Below are 25938 nucleotides of genomic sequence, written 5' to 3' on the forward strand. Positions count from 1 at the left end.
TTCCATTGTGAATATCATGCACAGCACAAGGATGACCAGAATCAACGGCACAATAACTCAGAAAGCAAAAAAAGAGGTGGATATAACATGCAAAGCCACCAAAACCAAATATTTGCAAAACTGCAGAAAGTTCTGGGATGCACTTATTCAAATTGTTGTTTTGATAATACCTACTGTACATGCACGAAGAAAATAAAAAACATTTCCAGAGTCGAAATAAAAGCTGAACATGGAGAGAAACAATTACAGCCAAAGAACGAATCCAAGTGGTGACAGTTCTTGGGCCTGCACTGTAACTGGAAACACACAACCGAAGAGCGAAGTAGTACCAGATGCAGCACGTCTTTAGCATGCTTAGCCTTCTAAACAATATTATTAAAGTCAGGATGCATAACATAGAAATAGCCTCAACAAATTATTGCTTTACAATAATTTGCTCATTTGCGTGACGCTACAAGCTCTTCATCTGCATAATTTTCTTTGATGGGGGCTACATTAACATGACAAAAATGTGTCAAACTCCAGGCGTTGGATCGGACTCCTGGGGCAGTTCAATTCAACCTCCTACATCACAAATATCCTCCCATTAATTCCTCATTTGCTCTGCCTAATCAGCATCCATTAGGCAGCTGGAAAGCAATGGCACAGACTGGAGCCAAACACACTTCCGGATACTTCGTCACCAATAATTTCTTACACAGTTCAAGAAGTATTCTACTGAACAATACAAATATTGTATTTTTTCTTTGTGTTATTCTTAAGTTATTGTTGATGTGTAACTGAAAATTAACTGCTTCTCTGTAGTCTTGCTCCATATACTGTATCACATCTCCTAGGATTTCTATACTGTTGATGGTCAGAACGTAAGAATGCATACAAGTGAGAGGACGCCAATTAGCCCATCTAGGCTGTTTGGTCGTTAGAAGTTAATTGATCCAAAGACCAGATCAAGCCATTGAAGATAGCCTGGGTACAACATGGCTGGGTAGCTGGTTCGGTACTCCTGTAGCTCCTGTTCTCAGTTTTAAATCCACTTAAATGCAGAGTTTCGACGTGCATTCTCGGATTCATGTTTCACTGTTCATTTTGAAGACATCCACTTGGGAGATGATGTCAAAGGAATTTGAAGACTTGATAGCTGGTGCAGACATCGGCACCTGCACGTCGTTCTGTAGTCACAGCAGACCTTCGCTATTATCTCCCCATGTCTCTTGTGATTTTCAGGCTCCTCCCAGCTGCCAGTACGTCAGGAACGGTGTCCCACGCACACAGTCACGGCGCTCCTGTCCGCTTGCCCGATGGTGTCTGTGTTGTTTCTGACAGCTCGCTCAACCAGGAGCTCCAAGCTGTAAACTGCCCATCATGCGGTCCTCCCAGGACAGAGCTTACTGCAGACGAGGTGCTCAACTAAAAGCTCATCCGAGGACAAGTCTAGTCCCACTTTACAGCGCAGAGCCTGGGAGGAGATGAAGGACTTTACTGTTGGTGGTGCTAAAATCAGCCACATGTTGAAACCCGATCAGCCCTGGTCTTTTTGATTACCGGACAGCCTTTCACAGTGACGTAGACAAATTCTTTGCTTGACCGTATTCTAAAATACAGAATTGTTGATTAGAGGCAGCGACACCCTAGACAAATCTACACTTCTTTGCAATGCCTCTTATATAATACCCTCCTTTGTGGACACTAACAAAGGATGTGCAATTGTTATATTTTATATGACTCACTAACTCCTTTGCTCTCTCAAGCTTCTTGTTTCAGAAATGCAAAGAGTGACAGTTGTCTCTGAAGGTTTTCAGCTTCCTGCTTCACCTCAGTGGGCTCTGAAAGCCCCGTGCAACCCCATGTCCTGCAGAGGAATGCGCACTCTGGAGCAACAGCAGCTATAGCTTCATGGAGTGAGCTGAGTGTAGGTGGCACAGGAGAAACACCCGTGGAGTGGAAAATCACTAATGTACAACCTTAAATTCAATAAATTCTAACATAAAAAGGATCATTACACTATACCAAACCAAGTAATTAAAGCTCAGTTACTCCTATTTCTGTTACAGCTAAGGTTGTCTAAATCATAATCAGAATGACACTAATAGATTATCTGTATCTTATTATCTTATTTTCTAGGGAGATACCATAGGCTTAGAAAAGGTAGGTCTTACCTCACTATTTAATGTGGGTGTTTGGATTTATAACTGATTAATGGACAGGCAGCAGAGGGCTCAGATAGCCCTCAGATAGGGGTAAACACTCAAAATGATGCTGATGTGTGAGGCAGAGTACCTCAGTCCTAGGATCATTGCTCTTCCTTATTGATATCAAGATCTAGATTCTGGTGTAGTTAGTAAACTAGTCACATTTGCATAGCAAGCCAAAACAGGCGGAATAGCAAATAATGTAGAAGCAGCAAAGGAAGGTAAAAAACAAAACAAATTCAAGCCCAAATAAACACCTAGCAGAAGATATTTAAAGCTGTGTAAACTATTTATCTGTCGTCAGGTGGAGAGGGCTACAGTATGTGCATGTTGAAGATATGTGAACTATAAATTCTAATATGAGATGCCGCTCAGTCCCCGAAGATGTAACGTCTAAAAATTATTTGATGTTTATGCAGAAAACGAGTTTTGAAAAAGATATTTCACTCCTTTCAATATTTTAGATTATAAATACTTTGGTCAGGTCCGTCCCCTCATAGTCTTTTCTGTTCAGGACTAAAGAGATTCAGTTCCTTTAGCCCATTAGTGTAGTTCATTTCATTATTCCCTGGAATGTGTCTGTTTGTTCTTCTCCGGGCTGATTCCAGAGCACCAATATCTTTTCTATAACAAGGTAATCAAAACTGTACACAATATTCTAAATGAGGTCTTCCTAGTGTACCATGCAATTTTAACATAACACCCCTTGATTTAAATTGTACTCTTTTAACTTTATGTTCAAAAACTGGGACAAACTGGCCCATCAGGTTGCTGAAGATGGTACACTGGCTTCTTTCAAGCAACCAGCTTGATGAGATCCTTGGATCAGTCAAGTGATAGCTAACTAGATGAGCAGAATGGTCTCCTGGTTGTAGTCTTGCGTACGTTGTAATGACACGTGTGTATCACCTTACAAAATGCATAATAATTCCAGGTCTTGGAAACTGTACAGTATTAAAGTACTTCATTGCTGGCAGGTTTTCACTGAGATTTACAAGAATCCCATTCCTTTTATTGGTCTTCTATAAATGTTTGCTGTTTATGTATAGTACATACATAATATATACTATGTATACAGTATATTGTGTACAGTATATATTATAGTAAATACATACTATAAATATTTATTGTAATACTATAAAATACAATAAAATGCCATCTGTGATCTGTGTTAAGAGCATCTCTTTGCTTGAGAGAATACTCTGTCAAAAGTCCTTTTCATCATTTCATATACAGTAGACTGTCTGCCCCGGACTTATGCTGTGTAGAGACAAGGCTTCATTTATTGCCTTTACTTGCATCTCTGTGTCCTTTACTGCAATCATTGTCCCCTTCTTCAGCCCAGTTGGCAATTAATTCTGACCCACACCAAGTCTTCATGACCCCTAGCCTTGAGCCTCTAGCTCCACAGCTGTCTCAACGGGCATGACTGGCTTTCTGCCTTTACAGCATCCAGAAGAGCTCCCTCTGAACTGGTCATTGCAATACTGTTGATGTTGTTTTCTTTGGTTTGCCAGTAAACAGAGCTGATAAGAATGTTGTAATGAAAAGAAAATGACTGTACGTCTCTTATTTCTTCCAGGAACTTTGAGTGCCAAAGTTGGAGTTAAATAATTATGAAAAACTGTTGGTCACAATCAAAATGAAACCATTTAAGCAGCAAATTGGACTTAACAGAGGAATGTGAGAATCCAGAGGACAGAGGGTAAGTTTCTGACTACCAGGAGGGGCTCTGAGCCTGTCTACGTATGATACAAAGGAGGAAAGAAGTCAACAGTACCACTCCTCTACATGACATTTCTGCTTCTCGTTGTCGTTTTCATTGCAGAGGTGTAACAGTTCCATGGTGTTTATTCACAAACGAACAGCTGAAACCAAGCTGTGTCACTCAAAGCATCAGGTTTGCATTTATGATTTCTGAAGCAAACCGTAGAAAATAAGTCAGCTGCATCTGACTAACTCAAAGGGGAAAGTTACACACGTCAATAAAAAAAGCATGTTGACCTGATGACAAAATATGTGTTATAAAATGAATAACACAATCTAGACAGTTAACAAATGGACCTTCAGTAGACAAAGGGTTAATATGCCTGAAGTGCATCTCTCAGCCTGACAGGTCCTTGCATGCCCAGTCTGTTCTCACTGAACTACAAGCAAAAGGCATCTGGGTTTTGTCCACTTAAGTCTTTCTGCAAATTGAAAGGATTTTGGAGTGGGTGGGAAGGCACGGATGAGGTCACTGAACTCATTTCAAGCTGTGTCACTGAAATTTCCCAGTACTTTGAGTCTGTAAGAAACAGGCAGTGGGCAAATAGTGCTCAGAAATGGGCTCTGTTATCCCTCATTGTGTTTTGCAAAGCATCGTTTCAAATCCGTTGGCACATGGCTTCACCACAATGGATTACAGAATTGATGGCCAATGTTCTCCATCCGCTTCTTAAACACGGTTTTTACTTTTCCGAATATCGCAGTGGCTGTAGTCCTGATACACAGCTCTTCTTCCACAGGCTGCAGGTTGGTAGTTTGTGCCACTGAGACATTTGAGGTCTGAAACTTTGCTTCGCATGTTTCCTGTCAATTTTTGTCTTATGCGTTTTTACACTTCTATCCAGGATAGTATTCATGGCTGTAGATTAACAGAGGTGTGCATGTTCAAAGCTGCTCTCTGCTTGAGCCCATCAGAATAGCTATTGTTACAGCCCATTGATTTGGCTGGGGACTCTGCATATCAAACAAAACAACAGATAAAAATGCTTTGATTAAAATATTATGACTTCACAAGACCCTGAATGTGTTTTTAAACAAATCTTCTATTTCTTTGATTGCTGGATTGCATGATTTAATGTAAACAACACTTCAAAACCTAAACTCCGTGAAGTGCTGGCAGAAGCAGTAATAACAGAATGTCTTAGTAGGAACAGCTTGTTTTATCTCAGAACACAGAACTGGGGGTAAAAAGAGATCATTTGTCTTCAAAATGCCAGTCATCCCTGCTGTAGGGCAGCAGGTAGCATCTGAGCTGAATGGCCTTGTCATTTTCTGAGCTGCGAGGCTCAAAACTGATTTATAATCGGCATGAACCACCCTACCATTACAATCCCAAGAGTGGAGCCCTTTTCTAATACTGTAACCAGCTGGTCTTTGCTTCTGGCTCAGCCTCAGGGAGACAAATTGACGTGCAGGGCATTTTTCCTTCCTTTCACATAGTTTTGTTCACTACATGCAGATCTATCCCTGTGTGAAGTATTCCTAAACTAGGCAGGACTGAATACATACTGTACCTTGGCATTGAAAGGCCTGAGTGTGTAATAATAAATAATATTATTGTGCCACTGGTCTTAAATACATTAACTCTAAAGTGATAACAGTTTTCAAAAAAACAATAGCAATAAAGCACCAACCAATATATTAAAAGTTATACCAATTTAAAATTGCTTTACTTTTATACGTCCCTCTTGAATAAGTAAATGTTATTTGATAAATAAACCAGAAAAATGCTTGTTCACCACTGTCCAAAATGCTCTGCCTATACTCTTGCCAGCACTTAGTCATTCTTCCACATTATTAGTATTTAAAACAATCTGCAAAGCTTTAAATTTTGTATTGTCATAAATTGAATCACTGCATGTTAAAAGGATTAAATTAAAGAGGATTAAACAACTCTAGTTAGAAATAATGGATTTGAAGGATTCAAGGCAGAGCACAAAACTTGTCATTATTACGGTCAGATAAGAATGATGTCACTGCCATGTCCATGTAGCTTACTTTATCGCATTCATGGCTGACCACGTACAAGATACCCCCCCTGTGAAAGGTGCCAAAAAAACCAGAAGATCTTGAGAAAGATGTGAGAGGAGCTGGGAATGTGCTGGAGTGGTCTTTAACTGATGGGAAGAACCCCAGGTTTCAGCAGTGATAGATGTACGTCACTTGGGCTGCATGATTTGGGTTCCATGTTTTGGAGCCCAAGAACTGACCCAGAAATGACCCAGCTCTGCAGATCCTTCACCTCTGTGTTTTTCAAGGCATCAACCAGCATGGGGAGTCGCAAAGCAGAGACACCAAGCAGCACAAATGCACCAATCACATGAGGTACTCAGCAGAGGGCGAGACAAGCAGGTCCATTATAAAACCCAGTTCTGAGGTATTAAAATTGTAACAGTTCTGCACTATAATATCTACATTAGGTTTGCAGTATAAAAACCACAGTAAGTCTGGGGTATAAATACTGTACTACAGTAGTTTGTCAGTGTTATAGTTATAGTAGTTCTGCAGTATAAAAGCCACAGTAATTCTGAAGTATTGAAGTTGTAGCAGTTCTGCAAAAATACAGAAATGACAAAATACATTTCAAAACATGACATTCAATTATTTCAATATATTGTAACGCAACAGGGGCTCAGGCGGGCGCCCTTGCCGCATTAGGTCGGCCCCCCACCGTCGGGGGCTCAAACCCGGGACTCCCGCGTCTCTCAGCAGCGACCCAGCCCGGTGAGCCAAAGAGAGATCTCTCTACAGCCCAGTAGCTGTAGTCCTGCTATCACAGGGAAGGGTGGTGACGTCACCTGCTCTGGTACGCCGGCTCTTACACAGTGCCTGTCGGCCGTAAGCGTTACAATATTTTCTTTATTAACATACTTTGGTGAGTTGCTAACAGAATCTAAGTAATGTATTGAAAAAATGAATACATACAGTATTCAGACAAAAGATTTAAGTCTTTGAATTTATGCCGTGTTTCAGCTACGGAACAGACGGCTGCAAACGGTGCACTCCCTGTACCTCACACTGACAGCCTCCTTCTCAGGGGGGCAGTGCCACTCCCTGTACCTCACACTGACAGCCTCCATCTCAGGGGGGCAGTGCCACTCCCTGTACCTCACACTGACAGCCTCCTTCTCAGGGGGGCAGTGCCACTCCCTGTACCTCACACTGACAGCCTCCTTCTCAGGGGGGCAGTGCCAGTCTCTGTACCTCACACTGACAGCCTCCTTCTCAGGGGGGCAGTGCCAGTCTCTGTACCTCACACTGACAGCCTCCTTCTCAGGGGGGCAGTGCCACTTCCTGTACCTCACACTGACAGCCTCCTTCTCAGGGGGGCAGTGCCACTCCCTGTACCTCACACTGACAGCCTCCTTCTCAGGGGGGCAGTGCCACTCCCTGTACCTCACACTGACAGCCTCCTTCTCAGGGGGGCAGTGCCAGTCTCTGTACCTCACACTGACAGCCTCCTTCTCAGGGGGGCAGTGCCACTCCCTGTACCTCACACTGACAGCCTCCTTCTCAGGGGGGCAGTGCCAGTCTCTGTACCTCACACTGACAGCCTCCTTCTCAGGGGGGCAGTGCCAGTCTCTGTACCTCACACTGACAGCCTCCTTCTCGGGGGGGCAGTGCCACTTCCTGTACCTCACACTGACAGCCTCCTTCTCAGGGGGGCAGTGCCACTTCCTGTACCTCACACTGACAGCCTCCTTCTCAGGGGGGCAGTGCCACTCCCTGTACCTCACACTGACAGCCTCCTTCTCAGGGGGGCAGTGCCACTCCCTGTACCTCACACTGACAGCCTCCTTCTCAGGGGGGCAGTGCCAGTCTCTGTACCTCACACTGACAGCCTCCTTCTCAGGGGGGCAGTGCCACTCCCTGTACCTCACACTGACAGCCTCCATCTCAGGGGGGCAATGCCACTCCCTGTACCTCACACTGACAGCCTCCTTCTCAGGGGGGCAGTGCCACTCCCTGTACCTCACACTGACAGCCTCCTTCTCAGGGGGGCAGTGCCAGTCTCTGTACCTCACACTGACAGCCTCCTTCTCAGGGGGGCAGTGCCACTTCCTGTACCTCACACTGACAGCCTCCTTCTCAGGGGGGCAGTGCCACTCCCTGTACCTCACACTGACAGCCTCCTTCTCAGGGGGGCAGTGCCACTCCCTGTACCTCACACTGACAGCCTCCTTCTCAGGGGGGCAGTGCCACTCCCTGTACCTCACACTGACAGCCTCCTTCTCAGGGGGGCAGTGCCAGTCTCTGTACCTCACACTGACAGCCTCCTTCTCAGGGGGGCAGTGCCACTCCCTGTACCTCACACTGACAGCCTCCTTCTCAGGGGGGCAGTGCCACTCCCTGTACCTCACACTGACAGCCTCCTTCTCAGGGGGGCAGTGCCAGTCTCTGTACCTCACACTGACAGCCTCCTTCTCAGGGGGGCAGTGCCACTCCCTGTACCTCACACTGACAGCCTCCTTCTCAGGGGGGCAGTGCCACTCCCTGTACCTCACACTGACAGCCTCCTTCTCAGGGGGGCAGTGCCAGTCTCTGTACCTCACACTGACAGCCTCCTTCTCAGGGGGGCAGTGCCACTCCCTGTACCTCACACTGACAGCCTCCTTCTCAGGGGGGCAGTGCCACTCCCTGTACCTCACACTGACAGCCTCCTTCTCAGGGGGGCAGTGCCACTCCCTGTACCTCACACTGACAGCCTCCTTCTCAGGGGGGCAGTGCCAGTCTCTGTACCTCACACTGACAGCCTCCTTCTCAGGGGGGCAGTGCCACTCCCTGTACCTCACACTGACAGCCTCCTTCTCAGGGGGGCAGTGCCACTCCCTGTACCTCACACTGACAGCCTCCTTCTCAGGGGGGCAGTGCCAGTCTCTGTACCTCACACTGACAGCCTCCTTCTCGGGGGGGCAGTGCCACTCCCTGTACCTCACACTGACAGCCTCCTTCTCAGGGGGGCAGTGCCACTCCCTGTACCTCACACTGACAGCCTCCTTCTCAGGGGGGCAGTGCCACTCCCTGTACCTCACACTGACAGCCTCCTTCTCAGGGGGGCAGTGCCACTCCCTGTACCTCACACTGACAGCCTCCTTCTCAGGGGGGCAGTGCCACTCCCTGTACCTCACACCTCACAGCCTCCTTCTCAGGGGGGCAGTGCCACTCCCTGTACCTCACACCTCACAGCCTCCTTCTCAGGGGGGCAGTGCCACTCCCTGTACCTCACACTGACAGCCTCCTTCTCTGGGGGGCAGTGCCACTCCCTGTACCTCACACTGCACAGATTGCTTCTGAGGGGGGCAGTGCCACTCCCTGTACCTCACACTGTTTCTCAGGAGGGCTGCTGGGTGGGGCAGCCTTGAAGGAGCCCCAGTAGGAACCACATTGCTGTGGAAGACTTGTCACAACTTGAACAACTACATAAAGAGCAGCATTCATCATGCTCTGCAGCAGTCTTCTGGGCACTGTCCCCACTCCAACACTGGCACCTTAGGCAATTCAGCTCAGAGAATGGGACTTATATCTGGAGTCTCCATCTCTGGTGCTGTTCTACGTCTTCTCATAGGGTGAATAAACTAGGACATGCGGTCACACTGTGTCTTAATGGCACTGAACTCCTCTCCTCTTGTTTCAAGCAGCTAATGAATTAAAGACTCTCTAGATTATGGCCCTCAAAGAGCCAGACTGGAGTAACTGTGACCAAAATGAGGTAAGCCTTCTCTTCACTTAGCCATTGAGATACAGGAAACTATTGGGCACCCTATTTATTTGTTTCTGTTTTTTTTCTTTTTTGTCTAAACACACTGCAATTATTTCCAAATTTCTAAAGATCTTTCACATAATTATAGTTCAGTTATTTGGTGAAATTCTAAAAACACCAAAATGAACCAACAAATATAAAGGGATGTACTACAAGCATACTTAATTAATGCAATTAATGACAGTGTTGGCAGAATATCAGCGCTGTCACAACCCCACTCACTTAGGAGGAATGTGCCAGCGAGGCAGCTGCGATGCTGCAGTTACGATGGAGGAAGGGAACTAGAAAAGATGTGCAGGGTCATGAGCAGCTGGCAAGTATGGAGAGCTTAAGTGCAAGATTACAATTTGACCTCCTCCAGAATGTCTGTTAAGTCAACCCATTTCAGTAATGTGGTCAAATTTTAATTACAATGAAAGAAGCCAATGAAAATAAAGAGATAATGTATAAAGATCAGTATTTAAACACTTAATACTTTTCCATTAAGTTGTGTGGCTGAGCAAATAATTGCCTTAGCCGAATGTCAGAGCTCTCACAACCCCCAATATAGTCCCTAAAACAGTGATGCAGAGTTCAACAAACATGGAGATATTGGTGCAAGTTCTAATGCATAGTTTTGCAGGAATTGATAGATTGATAGAAGAATGTGTGCTATAGCATGGAGTGAATGAAAAGCACTCATGATTTAGGCGTTAGCTTTGTTTAATTGAGTAGATTGGGCGGAGTGGTGGCTCTGTGGCTAAGGATCTGCGTCTGTGACTGGAAGGTTGCCGGTTCAAATCCCGCGGCCGGCAGAGGAATCCTACTCCGTTGGGCCCCTGAGCAAGGCCCTTAACCCCGACTGCTCCAGGGGCGCTGTACAATGGCTGACCCTGTGCTCTGACCCCAAGCTTCTCTCCCTGTCTGTGTCTCCTTGGAGAAAAAGCTGGGGTATGCGAAAAGACGAATTCCTAATGCAAGAAATTGTATAGGGCTAATAAAGAAACATTATTATAGATGTGGATATTCGGAACACTGATAGAGAATGAAGTGAATGAGAAGCTGTACGGGTGGCAGAACAGCCACCAAAGCCCAACTTGCTTGAGATTGTGATAGGCAGTGTTAAGCATTATGGTAACCTGGAACAGCAGCCAGAAGTGAACTGTACTGATGCAGAAGTAGGATAGAAACCAGTACAAGGTCATCACTTGTGGAAGTTTGTTAGAACTCAATGGATGAGAATGGATTCCTGATTAGAATAAAATATTAGCTACAACCATAGGTGCAAACTTGAGGGGAAAGAGTTGAGGGCCAGCACCACACCGGTTGGACGCCAATGGGAGGTGTTGAGGAGTTGAGGGTGTATCTAGGGGGAGGAAACCAGTCATTTTGGCAACTTGAGCCATAGTCAGAACATAGACACCAGGGATGGTGAAGGCTGAGTTGGAGGAGCCCTGACCAAGTGCAGACTGATATTATACGCTGGCACCCCCAAGGCACTTTGAGTGTCACAGTAAGTGAGTGACTGGGTGACTGGGACAGGCACAGTGAAAAGGAGGACTAGGAAAAGGGAAGAAACAAAACAATGAAGATAAGATACGGCCGCCGGCGTAGTGGATTCCGAGAGAGAAGAATGAGTGAGGAAAGTAGAAGGGGGGTGCATGGCCGCAGTGGTTCCGGGGTCTCAGTGAAGGGCGACGGCATCAGCAGAACTGGACGAGAAGAGCAGACCGCACGGCTGGAGCACAGAGTTGCGCCCCTTTGAGACAGTGGGGTTGAAGAGGTTCTGGTTTGTGAAAAGGTAAGAAATGAACTCCCATACTGGCTTGAAGAAAGCGAATGTGACATATGTGAGGTTTTAGCAATGGCAAGTGCAAGATACATTCGCAGCCAGCAAATATTTATGCACAGTAAGTGAATGGAAGTGCAACATTAGAATTTGACCTCTTCCCAAATCCTCTGCTTACTGACATCCTGAGGTTCATTTATCAACCATGTCTCTTTCCAACAAATAGAAAAAAGAATCCAGTAAAAGAGGTCTTACTGTATAATTGACCTTTTTCCCAATTAATATACAACAAATATATTTATATATCGTATTGAGATTTAGGTGGGGATCTGTGTCAGCATGTGAGCTGCAAAGAAACAACTAGAGGTTAGTTCCATGCTGAAGGAAAAAAAAAATTGTGTGAAGCATTTTTTTCAGGGTAGCTTGCCAAATTTGACAAGACTTACAAGATGTTTACTAGACTCACAAGAGGATCAACACTTTGGTGTCTAAAATGAATGGAGTATGACATTTCTACCAGCTCATCTGACTTTGGCAGAACACTAAACCATTTCTCTCTTTTGTTTATGCACATCACTCTTTTATTTATTTTTCCCAAAACTTCCAGGAGATGAAAAAATCATGTGGTCTAAAATAAACTGATTGATCTGTTTGCGCATTCTGAACTATCCTGTTTTGTAGTTCAAAAAGTCAAGTGCAGTGAAATTAAATTATTCAAACCCCACTCCCCTAAAACATTTGTCATATTATATACTCCCATCTGAATTTTTCCTTCAAATTTAGTCAGAACTTTTTTTTGTCCTCCAATAGACGCTACTGCACTGAGAAAAACCCTTTAGAGTATTAAGTACCCTTATAATTCCCCCAGACCAGTTCATTCTGAGCAGCTAGCCCTACCAGCCAGCCTAAGAAAATCCAAATGGACACACGCAGGGAGAACAGCAGACAGCACACAGACAGTCTTCCAAATCTAGAATCAAACCCAGCGTTCCTGACTTGAGAGGCAGTGGGTCAGGCCACCACAGTTGGCACTTTGCTCCAGTGCTGTTTTACAGCTGACACCTTGTATCTTGATACAAGATCACTTCATCTTGGCAGATGTCACCTGATCTCATCAGATGTAAAAACCTGAGACAGGCTAACTCTGGGTTACTGGGTTACTGCTGTAAGTGCATTTGATGGACCAGAAGTGAGCACAGCTGTCTCTGGACCACAATCTCCAATTCAGTGCCCCGATATAGTGACCAGGGACACTGTACTGTAGGATGTGCTGTCCAAGCTGAGACTTTAAAACAAGGTCCTGTCTACTTGGTCATTAATGATCCCAGGGAACAGTTATTAAGAGTCGAGGTGTTTACCCTGGTATCCTGGCTAAAGCCCACTCTGGAATTGTAGTCTGGACTCCCTTAATTCCTCCCTTTACCCAATCAGTGTAGTAATTTCTCATTCTGTCAGTTGATCTGCGGTGTCACAGGGCTGCTCTGTCACACTGGTACAAACTGTGGGCCCCCTCCTATATGTAAAGCATTTTGGGGTCTTTGGGATAAAAAAGGAAATGTAAATGCAAGGGATAATTAATTAGAATAACTATTTATTTCTAGGACCAGATGTAATACATTATTCATAATTAAACCATTAATGACATCAGAACTTGCAGTATCAACAGTGAGCGACATCTGCGTACAGTTTACTCTGTATTTTTAGGGAGGGATTTAAAATACCTACAGTACGTGTTCATCTTGAAATCATCACATATGCCCCGCATATGAAGTTTATTTAAACTAAAATTCTGTAAATTCCAAAACTCTTAAATGACATCAACCTTGAAATTAATCTTTGTACTCTGTAGGTTTTAACATTTTTTAGAAACGTAAATGTAGGACACTGTGGACTGTTCCTCAGGATCTTTAAATCCCAGCCAAAATGAATACTGCTGTCATCTTCAAGTGTCTGTTGAATCACACCTTTAATTACTCTAAAATCAGAATTAATAGCCACTTAGGTATTCTACATCAAAAAGTGCTGATTCTTATCAGGTAATTAAATACATTCTCTATCTCTGTTAAAGTACAGTAGTTCATTTGATACAAATAAAAAAAAACCTGTGAAGTTCAATACTGAACTTACAAAGTTTTTCATCTATGTGAGACTGAAAACTGACAAGTGATTTAGAGGAGAAAATTACTATAACGCGAGAAAACGAGATTGTATTTCAAGCGTGCTTTTCTGACAACTCTGCTTGGCATCGTACAGGCTGCGCAGGGTGCTTCAGCTGCGCAGGGGAGATGAAAGATGCTGACTGGGAGGGAATGAACAAGGGTTGCCAACAGGAGAGGCGGCAACACACAATCACCAACCCCTTTCCTCCTCACCAGGTCTTAAATGGCATTTACAGTCTTTTGTGTATCATAAGTGTGAACTGATCATGTCTGATTAATGCCAGGCAAGGTGAAGGTCAACATTATTTTCCTGCCTTGCCTCCCGCTTCACAGCTCCTGTGTGTCAAAGCGATCCTGTGTAAAAAAGGTTGCATGACATACAGGCTTTCCTAGGTCTAAGTGCATCCTTGACACGGCCACACCAGTGACCACCATAGCCACAGGCGTCTTCGTCTGCACTGGAGGACGCTGGCCACCCTGAACTGCTCTCAATTCATCAGCACTTTTCACTAAGGCTTACTTATACAAGACACAGCAAAGCAACGCAGAGACACAGCTTTCTTCAGAAGGTCAAAGACGAAAATATGATGCATGGGCATTTCCATTTATTTACTTAGACTTAATAACTTCATTTGATATACTTTGTATAAAATAAATGCATCCACTGTTCTCATACATATAGTGTTACGCTATCTTCTCATGAAGTTGACAGATGACTTTTTAAAGTAAAAATTATACATTTTTGTATAGATAATTGAAAACAGAGCATCCGATTGTTTATTATTGCTTAAAACAGAAAGAGACCATGATTCACAATAAGGAATCATCTTCATTTTAATTTTCACCGAATCAGGACTGTCACATTTAGACTGAACCCAAAGCTCAAGCAAGCATGGTTACAGCCTGGTGTTTTTTCTTCCAAAAAAAGACACATGACATTTTAAGATCCACATGAATGCACCACAAAAATAATTAAAAGCTTATCAGCGTCCTCTCCTAAGTTATCATGAGGGTCATCATTTGTTCATTTTAAATTTAATACAATACTGTAAGAGCAGTTGTTGTCCGCATTTTACATCACTGTATTGTGCAAGTACAGTAACACTTCAGCTTAGGGGTTGCAGATGTGGTCTTGATAGAGTAGCATACATAAATGCACACAGACAGTAATGTAATTACTTGTTAGTAAGAACTCTCATCCTGACAATAGCCTGAACTACACCACTCCACTAGAACTATCCCAATGGTTATTTGCATAAGATAGCTACAGTATAATGTGCTATAACATTATTTATGACATGTGAATCGATAGTGTAAAGACAGTTGTTACAAAGACCTAAAGCTACCAAAAGCACAACAGCTGACTAATGAATTATGTCAAGAATATTATTCTGGGCTTTCTGAGTAATAAGATGTTGGGACGACGAAAGTGATGACAAACCTTTGTGAACTCATTCTCTAGATCTTGATTTTGCAAAGGACATCTACAGGTCAGGCTGTGTAGGCTACAGCTTTTGTAAATTGAGGGCAGTATTCAACTACTTCAATTAAAGGCATTAAACTTATTAACAGGCTGTGATGACCAATCCTCACCTGGAGGATCTGCTCCTTATGGTATCTGAAAAGTCATTAGGAACACAGACCAGACGGCTTTACTGGGTTCATTTCGATGTCTGTTTTGTTATTTTTGGCCTGTGAAAGCCTCTTTGCACCTCCTGGCTCTTAGCGCAGGACAGCTTCTGGAAAGAACCACATTATAGTGTGGTGTCGTCGCTCACAAGAACATTCCTCCGTCTGCAAGAATAATGTCTGGCTTCAGAAAGCAAAGCGAGATTTCGTCTCTCATTGATCAAACCATATTTTTTTTACAGGGAGGCACTGATCACACAGCCTCCTAACCACAGTGAAGACATTTTAAGCAAATGTTCATCTGCCTTTCTCAGCCAAGTCCCAAACTGCGCCTACAGTCTTCACATGAGACGAGCTCCCATTTCAACCACAAAATAACATGATATGATAGGATGTTATGCCATTGTCGGCTGGTGACTGGAAACAATATTTTTATTTAATGTGTTTATGGTGGGGCTGAACAAACGGACTGTCAAGGGTAAACAGTGCTTTCATTTCCTTTCCCCAGTCCTTGGATTGACACCTGTGCCTGCTGAAGGCAGACCTGCAGCTGATCCTGAGATCTGGAGGGTAGGGACACCACACGACTTGGGTACCTTCCACTCAGCTCAGGAGCTGCAAGGTCCTGACCCCCATTCCACACACTCTGCCTCTTGTACGATACCTTGCTCTCTACTGCCCTCTTCATTAAATCACTCTCCTCAGAGAGGAAAATAGGATCGGGCACAGCCAGTGAAGAATCCCCCACTAGGTGCTGCTCACCGGATAAATGGAGCTCCTAACAAAAGTTCGGGAGGGATGACAACAACCAAGTTCAATCAGACTCAGCTGTCAGTAATTAGCAATTGCTCCTGACAACTATTCCTCTCCCAAAACACTATAGATACCTACGAGATCCCTCTCTCTCTATTGCCTCCCACCTCCACCCCATCTCCACCTCTGCAGCTGCCCCTTGGTCACCCTGCAGGGGGGTCCTGGTCTCCTTGTCCTCTGGCCAGGAGGCCAGCCCTCAGCCAAGCGGGTTGGGCCAAAATTACACTCCATGACGCTTTCATCTTGGGTGTTGTCATTCCTAGTGAAAACTAAACATCAGAAATTCATACCGCACAGACCCTTTGAAAATCTATGTGTTTGCTCACCTAATTGTCCTTTAACTGATGGACTTTCTGCAACAGCAAATGAAACAGCTGCCCTATATACAGTATGTTAATCGCTTCAGAGAGACCGGTACAGCTTTGGAGTTTTTTTGAAGCGTGCATCGAATCACACATCTTGAGAAATAATTCTGAAGGTGCAGATGTATCTATAACTTCTAACTCAACACTCTCTAGAGGCATAACAAAATAAGATATTCTTTGCTTAAAAGGCTGCACACTGCTTAAATTTGGGTAATGTAATGGGTTGGGTAAATATGAGTGATGTAATCAGTCAAATTACCAGAAGATGTGTATCACCCTGAAATTCAGCAGTAAGGAACATTCATCTGTTTATACTGCAACATTGCTCTCTTATTACAATGGTAAATAGTTTTTTTTTAACATTTCAAAAAGGGTATGATTTAAAGGTGACAAATGCAGAATTTTGACATTGTTATAAACCATAACAGAGTTTAACAATAGATATGAAAAAACATGTTAAACTCGTTAATGTGTAAGTAAAGATTCTGGGACAAATTAAAGTAGAATTACTTGTACCCTCCATGAACACAGCTCTCTCAAATGGACTCTGAAATGAACGAGTGCAATCTTCATTCCTGTGGCTGCACTGAACTCCTAACAAGTAACCACAAAATGACCTGCAGACTTGGGTGACATTTTACTGCACTGTTTCTCCATACAGCAAGATTCCTGGCTCACAGCCAATCCATTAGCACAGTAAAACGAGGGGTTTCTCAGCTTCATGCTACAGTTAGAGGCGCTCAGCTGACATGAATGTGTCTTTAAACTAGCATGTGCCACACGTTTAGAGCCATGGCACTGTAGCATAACCTCCGTGAGCCACAATTCATCAGACTATACACACAATAGGTTCTGCCTGTCTAGTCTGCCACACTGATGACACCATGACTTTATATTAACTGAAATTCCTTTTAGCTTTTGAAATATTTGAGTTAATCAGAGTAAATAACTGCTGTGGGGAAGAACATCTTGTATGTTTTGGCAAACTCTAGAGTTGCCTTACAGATTCTGCCTCAGGGGAATATGAAAAACACAGTATAGAAGCTTGGATTAACTTAAGCAGCCTCTAGCACAGACGAACCAAAACTGGGCAATTGTATTTTATTTTATTTGATATGTGTTCAGGAGAGGAGTTATTAATAATGGTGGCTACCACGAGTCATCATTCAGCTGAATTCCACATGTCCTCCATCAGCAGATCAGAGCAGTGCGGAGGAAATTTGACCAAAGTACAGATCACTAAGCCACTGAGCCAACATGGAACAAGCCAATATGAGGTACCATTACACATGTTTTCTTCATTCTCTGGTCATTACTAAAACAAACGCTGGAGCTGAAAAGGAAAACTATTACGTGTATACTATTACGTGCTAAACAAGTTGGTAGGAAGAGTATCTCTGACCAGGGATGATCAACACTGATATTTTGGTCTTGGTGTGACAGAAGAGGATTTACAAAACCTCAGAACTCAGAAAGCTTAGGATGCAAAAAGGATGCTATTCATAGGTTCTGAGAAAACGAGAGATGCAGTTTAGTTGAGTTTAGTTTTCATAGCTGTTAAGTCATTAGTAACAACAGCTCAGATGAAAGGCCCTGTTTACACAATTAAAAAAAGGTCTGAATATCACAGTCTAAGTGAGCTCTGTTGCCTTCCACCCAAATAGACAAAAGTTTCTTTGAATTAATGTGCTGAAGCGAAGCAAAGAGAAAAAACTGCAATAATTGTGAGGAGCTGATTACAAAAAGCCTGGTTTAAGATTAAATTGTGCACCAACCCTCTACCATTCCTTCGATTGCATATAGGCCTTGCTCTACCAATTCATGTTAGAATAAAAATTGACAAAAACATCTAAAGGTTGCAATGCTAAATCATATACACATATATATGTGATTATGTCATATTTCATTTTTATACACATGATTCCACTGTCTAACGCATCTTTTTACAGACATACATTTTTAAGAGCTCAGTGTAGGTTAAGGATTTAGAAGTCAAGTACAGAAGTGACTGAGAGCTAACAAAAGCTAATTCCCTACCAAAGCACTGCCTATACATCACTATAATCACTCTCAGTATATTTTTCTAAGCTCGGTGTGTTCTAACTCGTCTCTTTTTATTAGGTCAGAAGGAAGAAAAAATATTGTTTTCTTAAGACATTCAGCTTGTAGCTCTCTGTTATGATACAGCAGCTTGTCACTACAGAAAGACTGAAGTCAAATTTCTCGTGTGATAAATTCAGACAGCGCTGTTTCTCAGGAGTCTTGGAAACACAAGGAATGAATAAGGAAACAGTGCACAGGACTCAGGTTTAATCTAAAACTGTAACACACGAAACGGTGGCTAAAATCTAAAATGTTAAATCTTGAGCCAAACTGAATTAATGCATCTGGACCAGGCTGACAATAGATGTCCGAGTTTGTTTTTCAGTGAAAGATTATTAGCTCCTAATAACATGGCTGCGGAAATCTGCCAGCTGGGTTCAGAGAGCCCTGCAGGATCTGGCTGAGGATGTGCAGGACAGAAAATAAAAACAAACAAGCAAATGTCAGTGGGTTATAAAGTCAAGGTAAGCAAACATCCAAATGCTCTTTTACAATAAGACAGCACCCTGCCTGACTTCTGAGCTGTCCCACTTCATGTGGACAGAGACGAGCTTTCTCACAGGAAGCTCCCTCACCTTTGGCTTTATTCGAAGGGGTGGAAGGCACAAAACCTTTTTTTACTTGCGGAGAAGCGGTAATAAGTTGCCCTTAGGTGTGAAACGAGGTATTAAATAAGAAAGACAAGCACAAGAGCCACAGCACGACAAAGGAGGTGGAAGAAAAGAGTTACCCATAAGAAGGCGCCGTTTCACCCGCTTGTCCACATCAGCTACTGACGTGGCATTGAACTCAGAGCTCTCAATTGCAGCCTCATCCTTCTCTAAAACACAAGTAAGGGACAAACATGGAGCAGTTGGTTAATCAGAAGCCCAATTCTCCGCCGCCTAAGACACTCTCTTGGCGTTGTGCAGACCAAAGCCGAGATGCAAAGCCATGAAGCAGTAAAACCCCTGTTAGAGTGTTAATCCCATTTGAAGTCCCAGAAGAAAATTCTATTTAAAAAAGAAGTGGGATAGGGAGGACACAAAAATACAGACAAACAATGATTTGTGGTTGCTGATTTCTCGTTTTGTGTCTAACACAAAAGGGCATGTTTTCAACAATGACTCACATCAGCAGAGAATGAATAGACACGTCAAAGGCAAACTTCAGAGGAGGTGGGGGATGGTGGAGGGGTTGGAGAAAGTGACTAGAGGGAGAAGAGCGAGAGGCAGAGGTACGATGAGCTGCTGGCCGACTTCGGCCGGCACGAAAATCTCAAGAAATACGTCAGGCACAAGAGTAGACAGATGCAAGAGCTGAAGGACCCGGTGATGGATGCAGACTACAACCTCCCGTGGAGACGCGCAAAGGGGAGGAAAACAAAAACAAAAAGGAAAATGGGGAAAAAAAGAAAAGCAAAAAGGATCCAGACCACATGCAAACAGGAAAAGCTCATCTGGGGGCAGTGCTGGTTGCCTGCTTGTCTATGGAACACATCACAACTGGTTCGACAGTCAATGCTTGAAACACTGTTCCAGAGCGGGGCCACGGTTAGGATGGTAGTGTTGGAATGGTGATGGACACAGCCCGTGAAGGTGACATTCAACAGGACAGCTGTTCCAATCATTTGGATCCTGAGCCTGAGCAGATCACAGCTTGGGGCAGTCACTGGGTATTCGTTCCACTATTGCAAACACGCACGTTCCATTCCAGGGTTTGCATTATGTCTAGGCAGGTCTTTCCTACGCAAAGTCCTGTCCGGGATGCGAACCAGGACGCTGGAGTGGAGGAGACACAAGCCTCTCCAGAACTGGCCTGGCCAGACCCGTAAGGGACCTTTGGGCTGGGTTAAACACCCTGTAAAGGGTTCTGACATTGATGAGGGCCATTGGAGATGTGCGCGGGTGGGGAGGAGCGCCCAGGAAGAGAAACGAGTCAACACTGACAGAGCAGTGGTGCCTGTTGCAGCAAGCACAGATAAGTCAACTCAAATAAGAAGTAGGAATTCAAAGGTAAATTAATAATAGGAACAATAAAGGTGGACTAAATTAAACAGGAGGACAGGGTGGGTTATTATTTATTAATTTCAATTTCAAAACAGAAACAAATAGCAAACAAAAAAAATGCAAAACGAATTCTCACATGCAGAAACCAGGCAAATTAATTGAAACGAAAAAGGAAGGACAGGCGGACGAGGATGACACCAATGGGTTAGACAGAATGCAGGGTGGCTGATGGAATGGCAGAGGTCTGCATTCCAGTACAGTGATGTGCAGAATCCACACCTCTGCAGACAGGGTGGCAAGAGACAGGATGGATGGGCAGGTTTAATTTTGTTCTGTGGCATCAGTACATGGTCATACAATAACAGGGTTTTTTTCTTGATTGCGGTTTATCTTGGAATAGGTTTGATCATTTTTAACCAGTTCTAGGCTGGACCAGGCTGCAATTGAGGTGTTATCTCTGGCTGTTTCATCATTTGCTTTTTTTTTTCTGAATCGATAGGTTGTTGTTTTTTTTTCACGTCAATGCTCAGACAAGACAGGCAATCAGTAACCATCACCAGAAAGCAGAAGGAAGGGAACAGGAAGCCTGAAGAAAGAACTATGAAGAATGGGGAAACTGACACAGCAGTCAATGTGACTCGATCACAGAAACAAAGAATGGACTTCTTGTCCGATGAAGAACTCAGGATTGTTTATTCCTCCGTGAAGGCGTCTGCTGCTCCCTGAAGCTGAAAAAGAAAACATTATAACAAAAAAACAGTCATTTTAAAACAATCCATGAAGCGTCTCCCACAGAGTTATTCCCCGCAAGCTGAATTCTAATTTCCCCTCCATGGACGTCTTTGTGACGTCGGCCATCACTCAGGAAATCCACCTGTAGGAGGAAGAGGATCATTTCTCCCTGTTCTCCAGGGCTCGATCGAGCCCGGAACAGGACAAGATGACCAACAAGGACTCATCGCAATGCTTTTAGTGCTAAACGTTTCAGCATTACCAATGCACGGAGCTACACCACAGCAAAGTCAAGAAAAGGTGTTGGAACTGCAACTGCACAGAGATTTCTTTGTCAACAGAAATCAAACACATTAAACACAGTCACCTACATGTTTGTGGAGAAAACAATTTAAATCAACTTTCACAAACACACTTCAGCCTTCAATATGAAACCAAAGTTTTCTAGAACTATCTTTTACTTGTCACCAGTAACAGAATATATCATTTATATGTGCAGAATGTCTGATCGTTTCCAATGGGCAGACTAAGAGAAACATAATTCACAAGAAATTTTGAACCGACTTGTCAGGTGTTTTCAAAATAATGGTAAGAAAACTGCAGACTAAACAATTCTCCGACAAAAGCAATACTAATATGAGCACACCTCCATGTCTTCTCAATACCAAAAAATTGAGATTTCCTTTTGGAAAGCAAATTATTCCCAGGGGTATGCAGCACATCTGGCAACAAGTGGTGATTGATGGCAGTTACCAGAAAAATCAGTCATGGAAATTAGAAAGCAACCTGCAACATAGCTCCCATTTACTTCAGATGCATTGCCACAGTCAAAGAGATGGTGATTATTCTAAAAATTGTAATGGTAATTATTTATGTCCTAAGAAAAAAAAACACTTTTTCCACTTTCAGTACATAAATCCCATTTTCAGTAGTATGAACTCAATATTTAGAGTCCATCCACGTAAGAGCCATGCACTGTTCTTTAAAAATGACCATTTAGATATGGTCTCTGTTAACAGAGAAAAGTGAGTTCCAACCATATTTATTTCTTCACTTTGGTACAGTTCTATCTCTTGTTCGGACAACATCCTCAGAAAATAGATGCTGTTGGTTTTGTTCCAGCAATGTAAACCAAACCCAGATTTTTTCAGCTCAGAAAACGCCTGGGTTGTGGGAAACGATCGGTGTTATTACCCATGCGCCTTGATTACCTGACTGAACCATATCTAACCAACAGAGCCCTTGTGTTCCTCCTACCTGCTGTCGCTGCTCCTCAGCTCACAGCCCAATTAATACAGAGCACTGTACCCCTCATGCTGGATCTGGGGCTCTGAAGCCAGATATTATAACACCCTCTCTATAACCACTGCAGTTTCCTTCAAGTAAAATGGGAGCAGTTCACCCAAACATTAGAAGTACAAAGCAAAACAAGATCGCAAAGGAACTGCCAAACCATTACAGCTTGATTTTGCAATTTCCTTGTTATAAACTTCATTCAGGTGCTGGAATGTAATGAGAAGGCAGTAAATCACCATCACGCGTTCGTGAAAGATACCCTGACATATTTGGCACATGCAGGAGTTATTTCTGTACGCTGAAAAACAAAGTAGAAAGATTCTCACATCCAAATCAAACACGGTCCAGGAGTAAGAGCTAATAGAAACAATATTAAGAAAAAAAAACATGACTTACCTGGAACTGTTAATTTGTCTTCTGAAATTCAAAACCATAGCTGTTTTGGAGCTACTGCTCTGGATACAGCCATACTGACATCCAGACACAAAGTTTTCCCCATTTCAAACAGGAGTCATATTCCACTGCGTGATGCTGCTAACTGCTCTCTCAGACAGGGGCTTGTTTTTACTGCTGATCTGCTTTGTGTGTGGAACGGCAACCCAAGTACATGTCTCGGCATAACAAAGCTGTGTATAGAGACTGTTTTTATATTAAACCCTGATTTATTTATCTTTTAAAGATTAGGCATCAATATTTCATATTAATTCCTTACCACTGGCTTTTTTAGGATTATCTCCAACGAAGCTGGAATTATTGTTGAAAAGCATATGATTCCTTGCTCATTATTCTGACGCCAGTACGTGAAAAATGTGTCAAACAAAACAGAAGGTCAGTTTTCTTTCAAAGAGAACTTACTGATAGAAGTACTAAACACAGTACTTCTATTCATTACCGTATTCATTTGAATAAGTTAATACTTTGTAAATTACTCTCAAAACATTTCCTAAGTAAAATATACAAATTTCACATTTTGCACTCAGATATTTACAGAACCTGGCTAGGAAGGAGTAACTATTTTTCCTTATGTTTTTAGAATACTTTTTCAAATAAAGCTGATCGCAATGCATAGTAAAATATAGTTCAATGCCTAAAAAATTGAATGATCCGATTCAATTGTTCAAAAGTCACAAGGGCATTGGAAGAGTCAGACCAGCAGACATGTTCTGAATAAACAGTGAAACACAAACTGCGGGACAAATGGAAACTGTGAAGAAGGGCATTTAAAACAGAGACCAGGACGCACTTCTTTACACAAAGGGCTGCGGGGGTCTGGAACAGGCTTCCCAGCCATGTGGTTGAAGCTGATACCCTGGTTTCTTTCGAGAATCTGTTGGCCAGGAACTTTAGATCAATGAGCTACTGTTGTATGGTCTCCTCTCCTTTGAAATGTGTTTTAAATGCCTGGTCCAGGAAAGGACTGTTGGGGGAAGAAGGACCTAGAATGGGGTGGACCCCAATGAGGGTGTGGGGGAAACACATGGCAGACATCACCACCGGACAGGAAGCAGAATGCCAGGCTGGAACAGGCTCGGCTGAAACGTGGATAGGCGGCACTGTCCGCTGATTTCTAGCCATCTGCATTGGCAGATCGCTGCTTCCTCAAAAAGGCAAACGTTTGCCCAGTGGACAGACAGATCTGGAGCCTTCTTCCTAATGCTACACAACGCTCCCTTGGTGAACAGAACCCAGTGACAGCCCAGGCGATCTGTGTGTTGAGGAAAGATGGGCTGGGGGTGGTGTCCCTTTAATGGCGCTCGTTCGGGCGTCCCTTTCACTCTGCAAGCGAGCTGGAAGGCTGAGTGTCAGGACTCTCAGTGGCGTTGATTTGGACACACTGCAGATCACAAGAGCCCCTCGCTGACCTCTTGAGCCTGTTGGCCACCGAGCCTTTTCTTTCACACGTTCGAGAAGGAAGAGCTCCAGTCGGGACTGTGTTGTGAGAAGGGAGGAGCTTAACTTCTTCCTAATTGCGCTGTAGCAATTGCGTTATGGTAAGGCAATTTCATTGTTTAGTATTTTTTTTTATTTAAAAAAAAGCATAGTTTCTGGAAAACAGGCAGATTCGGCGCAGTATATCTTTAAGGTCACTTGGGAATTAAAGAGGTTTGTTGCAATACTTGTTTCATTGCAACTGTTTAAATAACAGGAGGCCCGGGCAGGGGAGCCAGCTGCTTGTCGAGATGCTGTGGAGCAGAAAGCCATTCACACGTCCTCCTGTTCTCTTCTGTCATTGTTTTATTTAGTTACTTTTATGAGCTAGAAAGCACCTCCCGAATCTAGAAACAAACGTCAGCTGCGGCCCTCGTTAATTACAAAACCCGAAAGTCTGCATTTTCTATTTCTTCAAGCTAATTTGTCTCCTGAAGTAATTAGCTAGCCTAACAAATACTGGTTATAACTGAAGAAACAGCGCTGGTATGTCTGGGCTGTTATGTCTGCTGGCACTGGGCGCGGACACGTTAAAGAGAGAGGGGCAGGCAGGAAATGTGGGGACTTACCGATGCAGGTTTTGCTGTCGGAGTGCAAGGCGTACTTCTGATGGCACCCACACACAGGCCCACTGTCCGTGTCATCGCAGGTGTGCTGGCAGCCCCCGTTCCCATAGTTACAGGTTACTAGTTTTAAACAAACATCGGACACATAAGGAAAGTAAATACCGTTATAGCTGTTGCACATTTGTTAAACCAAATCCACAGCATGTTAGTCATACCGTATAAAAAGAGAGAGACCACAACCATAACTCGTTTTATCTGTAAGTCAACTGCTGCAGGCAAGCTGACTCAGGGATCATCCATCTGCCTGTGGCTGGTGTCTAACAAGAGAAGGATGACATCTCAAGACCTCTGACATGCCTCAAGCTTTCTGCCACAACCTCTCACCAATGTGTACAAGAATCCTCTCCGGTCTCTCTCGCAATTAGGGCTTCTTCATATTTAGTTTTTCTGTGTGCCTAAAAAATCTATAATTACTGTTGTTAAGCCACATCATTTTCCCAATTATATTATTGGCTTTACAAGATGACCAGACAGGCTGAAGTGCTTTCTAGACACACAATCCTGAAAGCAAACAGACACCTCTGCCCACTCTTACTGATAGGTGGCAATCACCACACGCCACTGGTTTCATCAGAAAGGTAGTCTGTCTTGAGACACACATTTCTAACCTGGCAAATAGCATAAAAAATCACAAGTGGTAACAAGACTATTAATTATGCATATGCGTTAAAAGCTCAGTCAGATACTACTAACCGAAATACAAAATATTGGTAAACTACTTCAGCATTGCCGGACGTAAGCACTTCAGCATGACATTATGAAAGTGTTTGTTGCCAGAGGTGAATAGAAATGGATCATTAATATGTAATGGGA

At 43.4% G+C, this 25938-nt stretch overlaps 1 protein-coding gene across 2 annotated transcripts in view; it reads right to left on the reverse strand.

The window, feature by feature from the left end:
• Positions 1-25938, reverse strand: part of scube1 (signal peptide, CUB domain, EGF-like 1) — a 145597-nt gene that overhangs the window by 50209 nt on the left and 69450 nt on the right. Inside the window, exons 6-7 of one of the 2 annotated variants that reach the window (XM_088646101.1) lie at positions 25069-25185; positions 19285-19374 (exon numbers count right to left, since the gene is read on the reverse strand). In XM_088646101.1, coding sequence (XP_088502227.1) covers positions 19285-19374; positions 25069-25185 — 207 coding nt within the window. The remainder of the gene's footprint in view (positions 1-19284; positions 19375-25068; positions 25186-25938) is intronic. The other variant, XM_088646102.1, reaches the window with a different exon arrangement.

Source organism: Lepisosteus platostomus, chromosome 9 (genome assembly GCF_059453375.1).
Source record: "Lepisosteus platostomus isolate fLepPlt1 chromosome 9, fLepPlt1.hap1, whole genome shotgun sequence".
Lineage (NCBI taxonomy): Eukaryota > Metazoa > Chordata > Actinopteri > Semionotiformes > Lepisosteidae > Lepisosteus > Lepisosteus platostomus.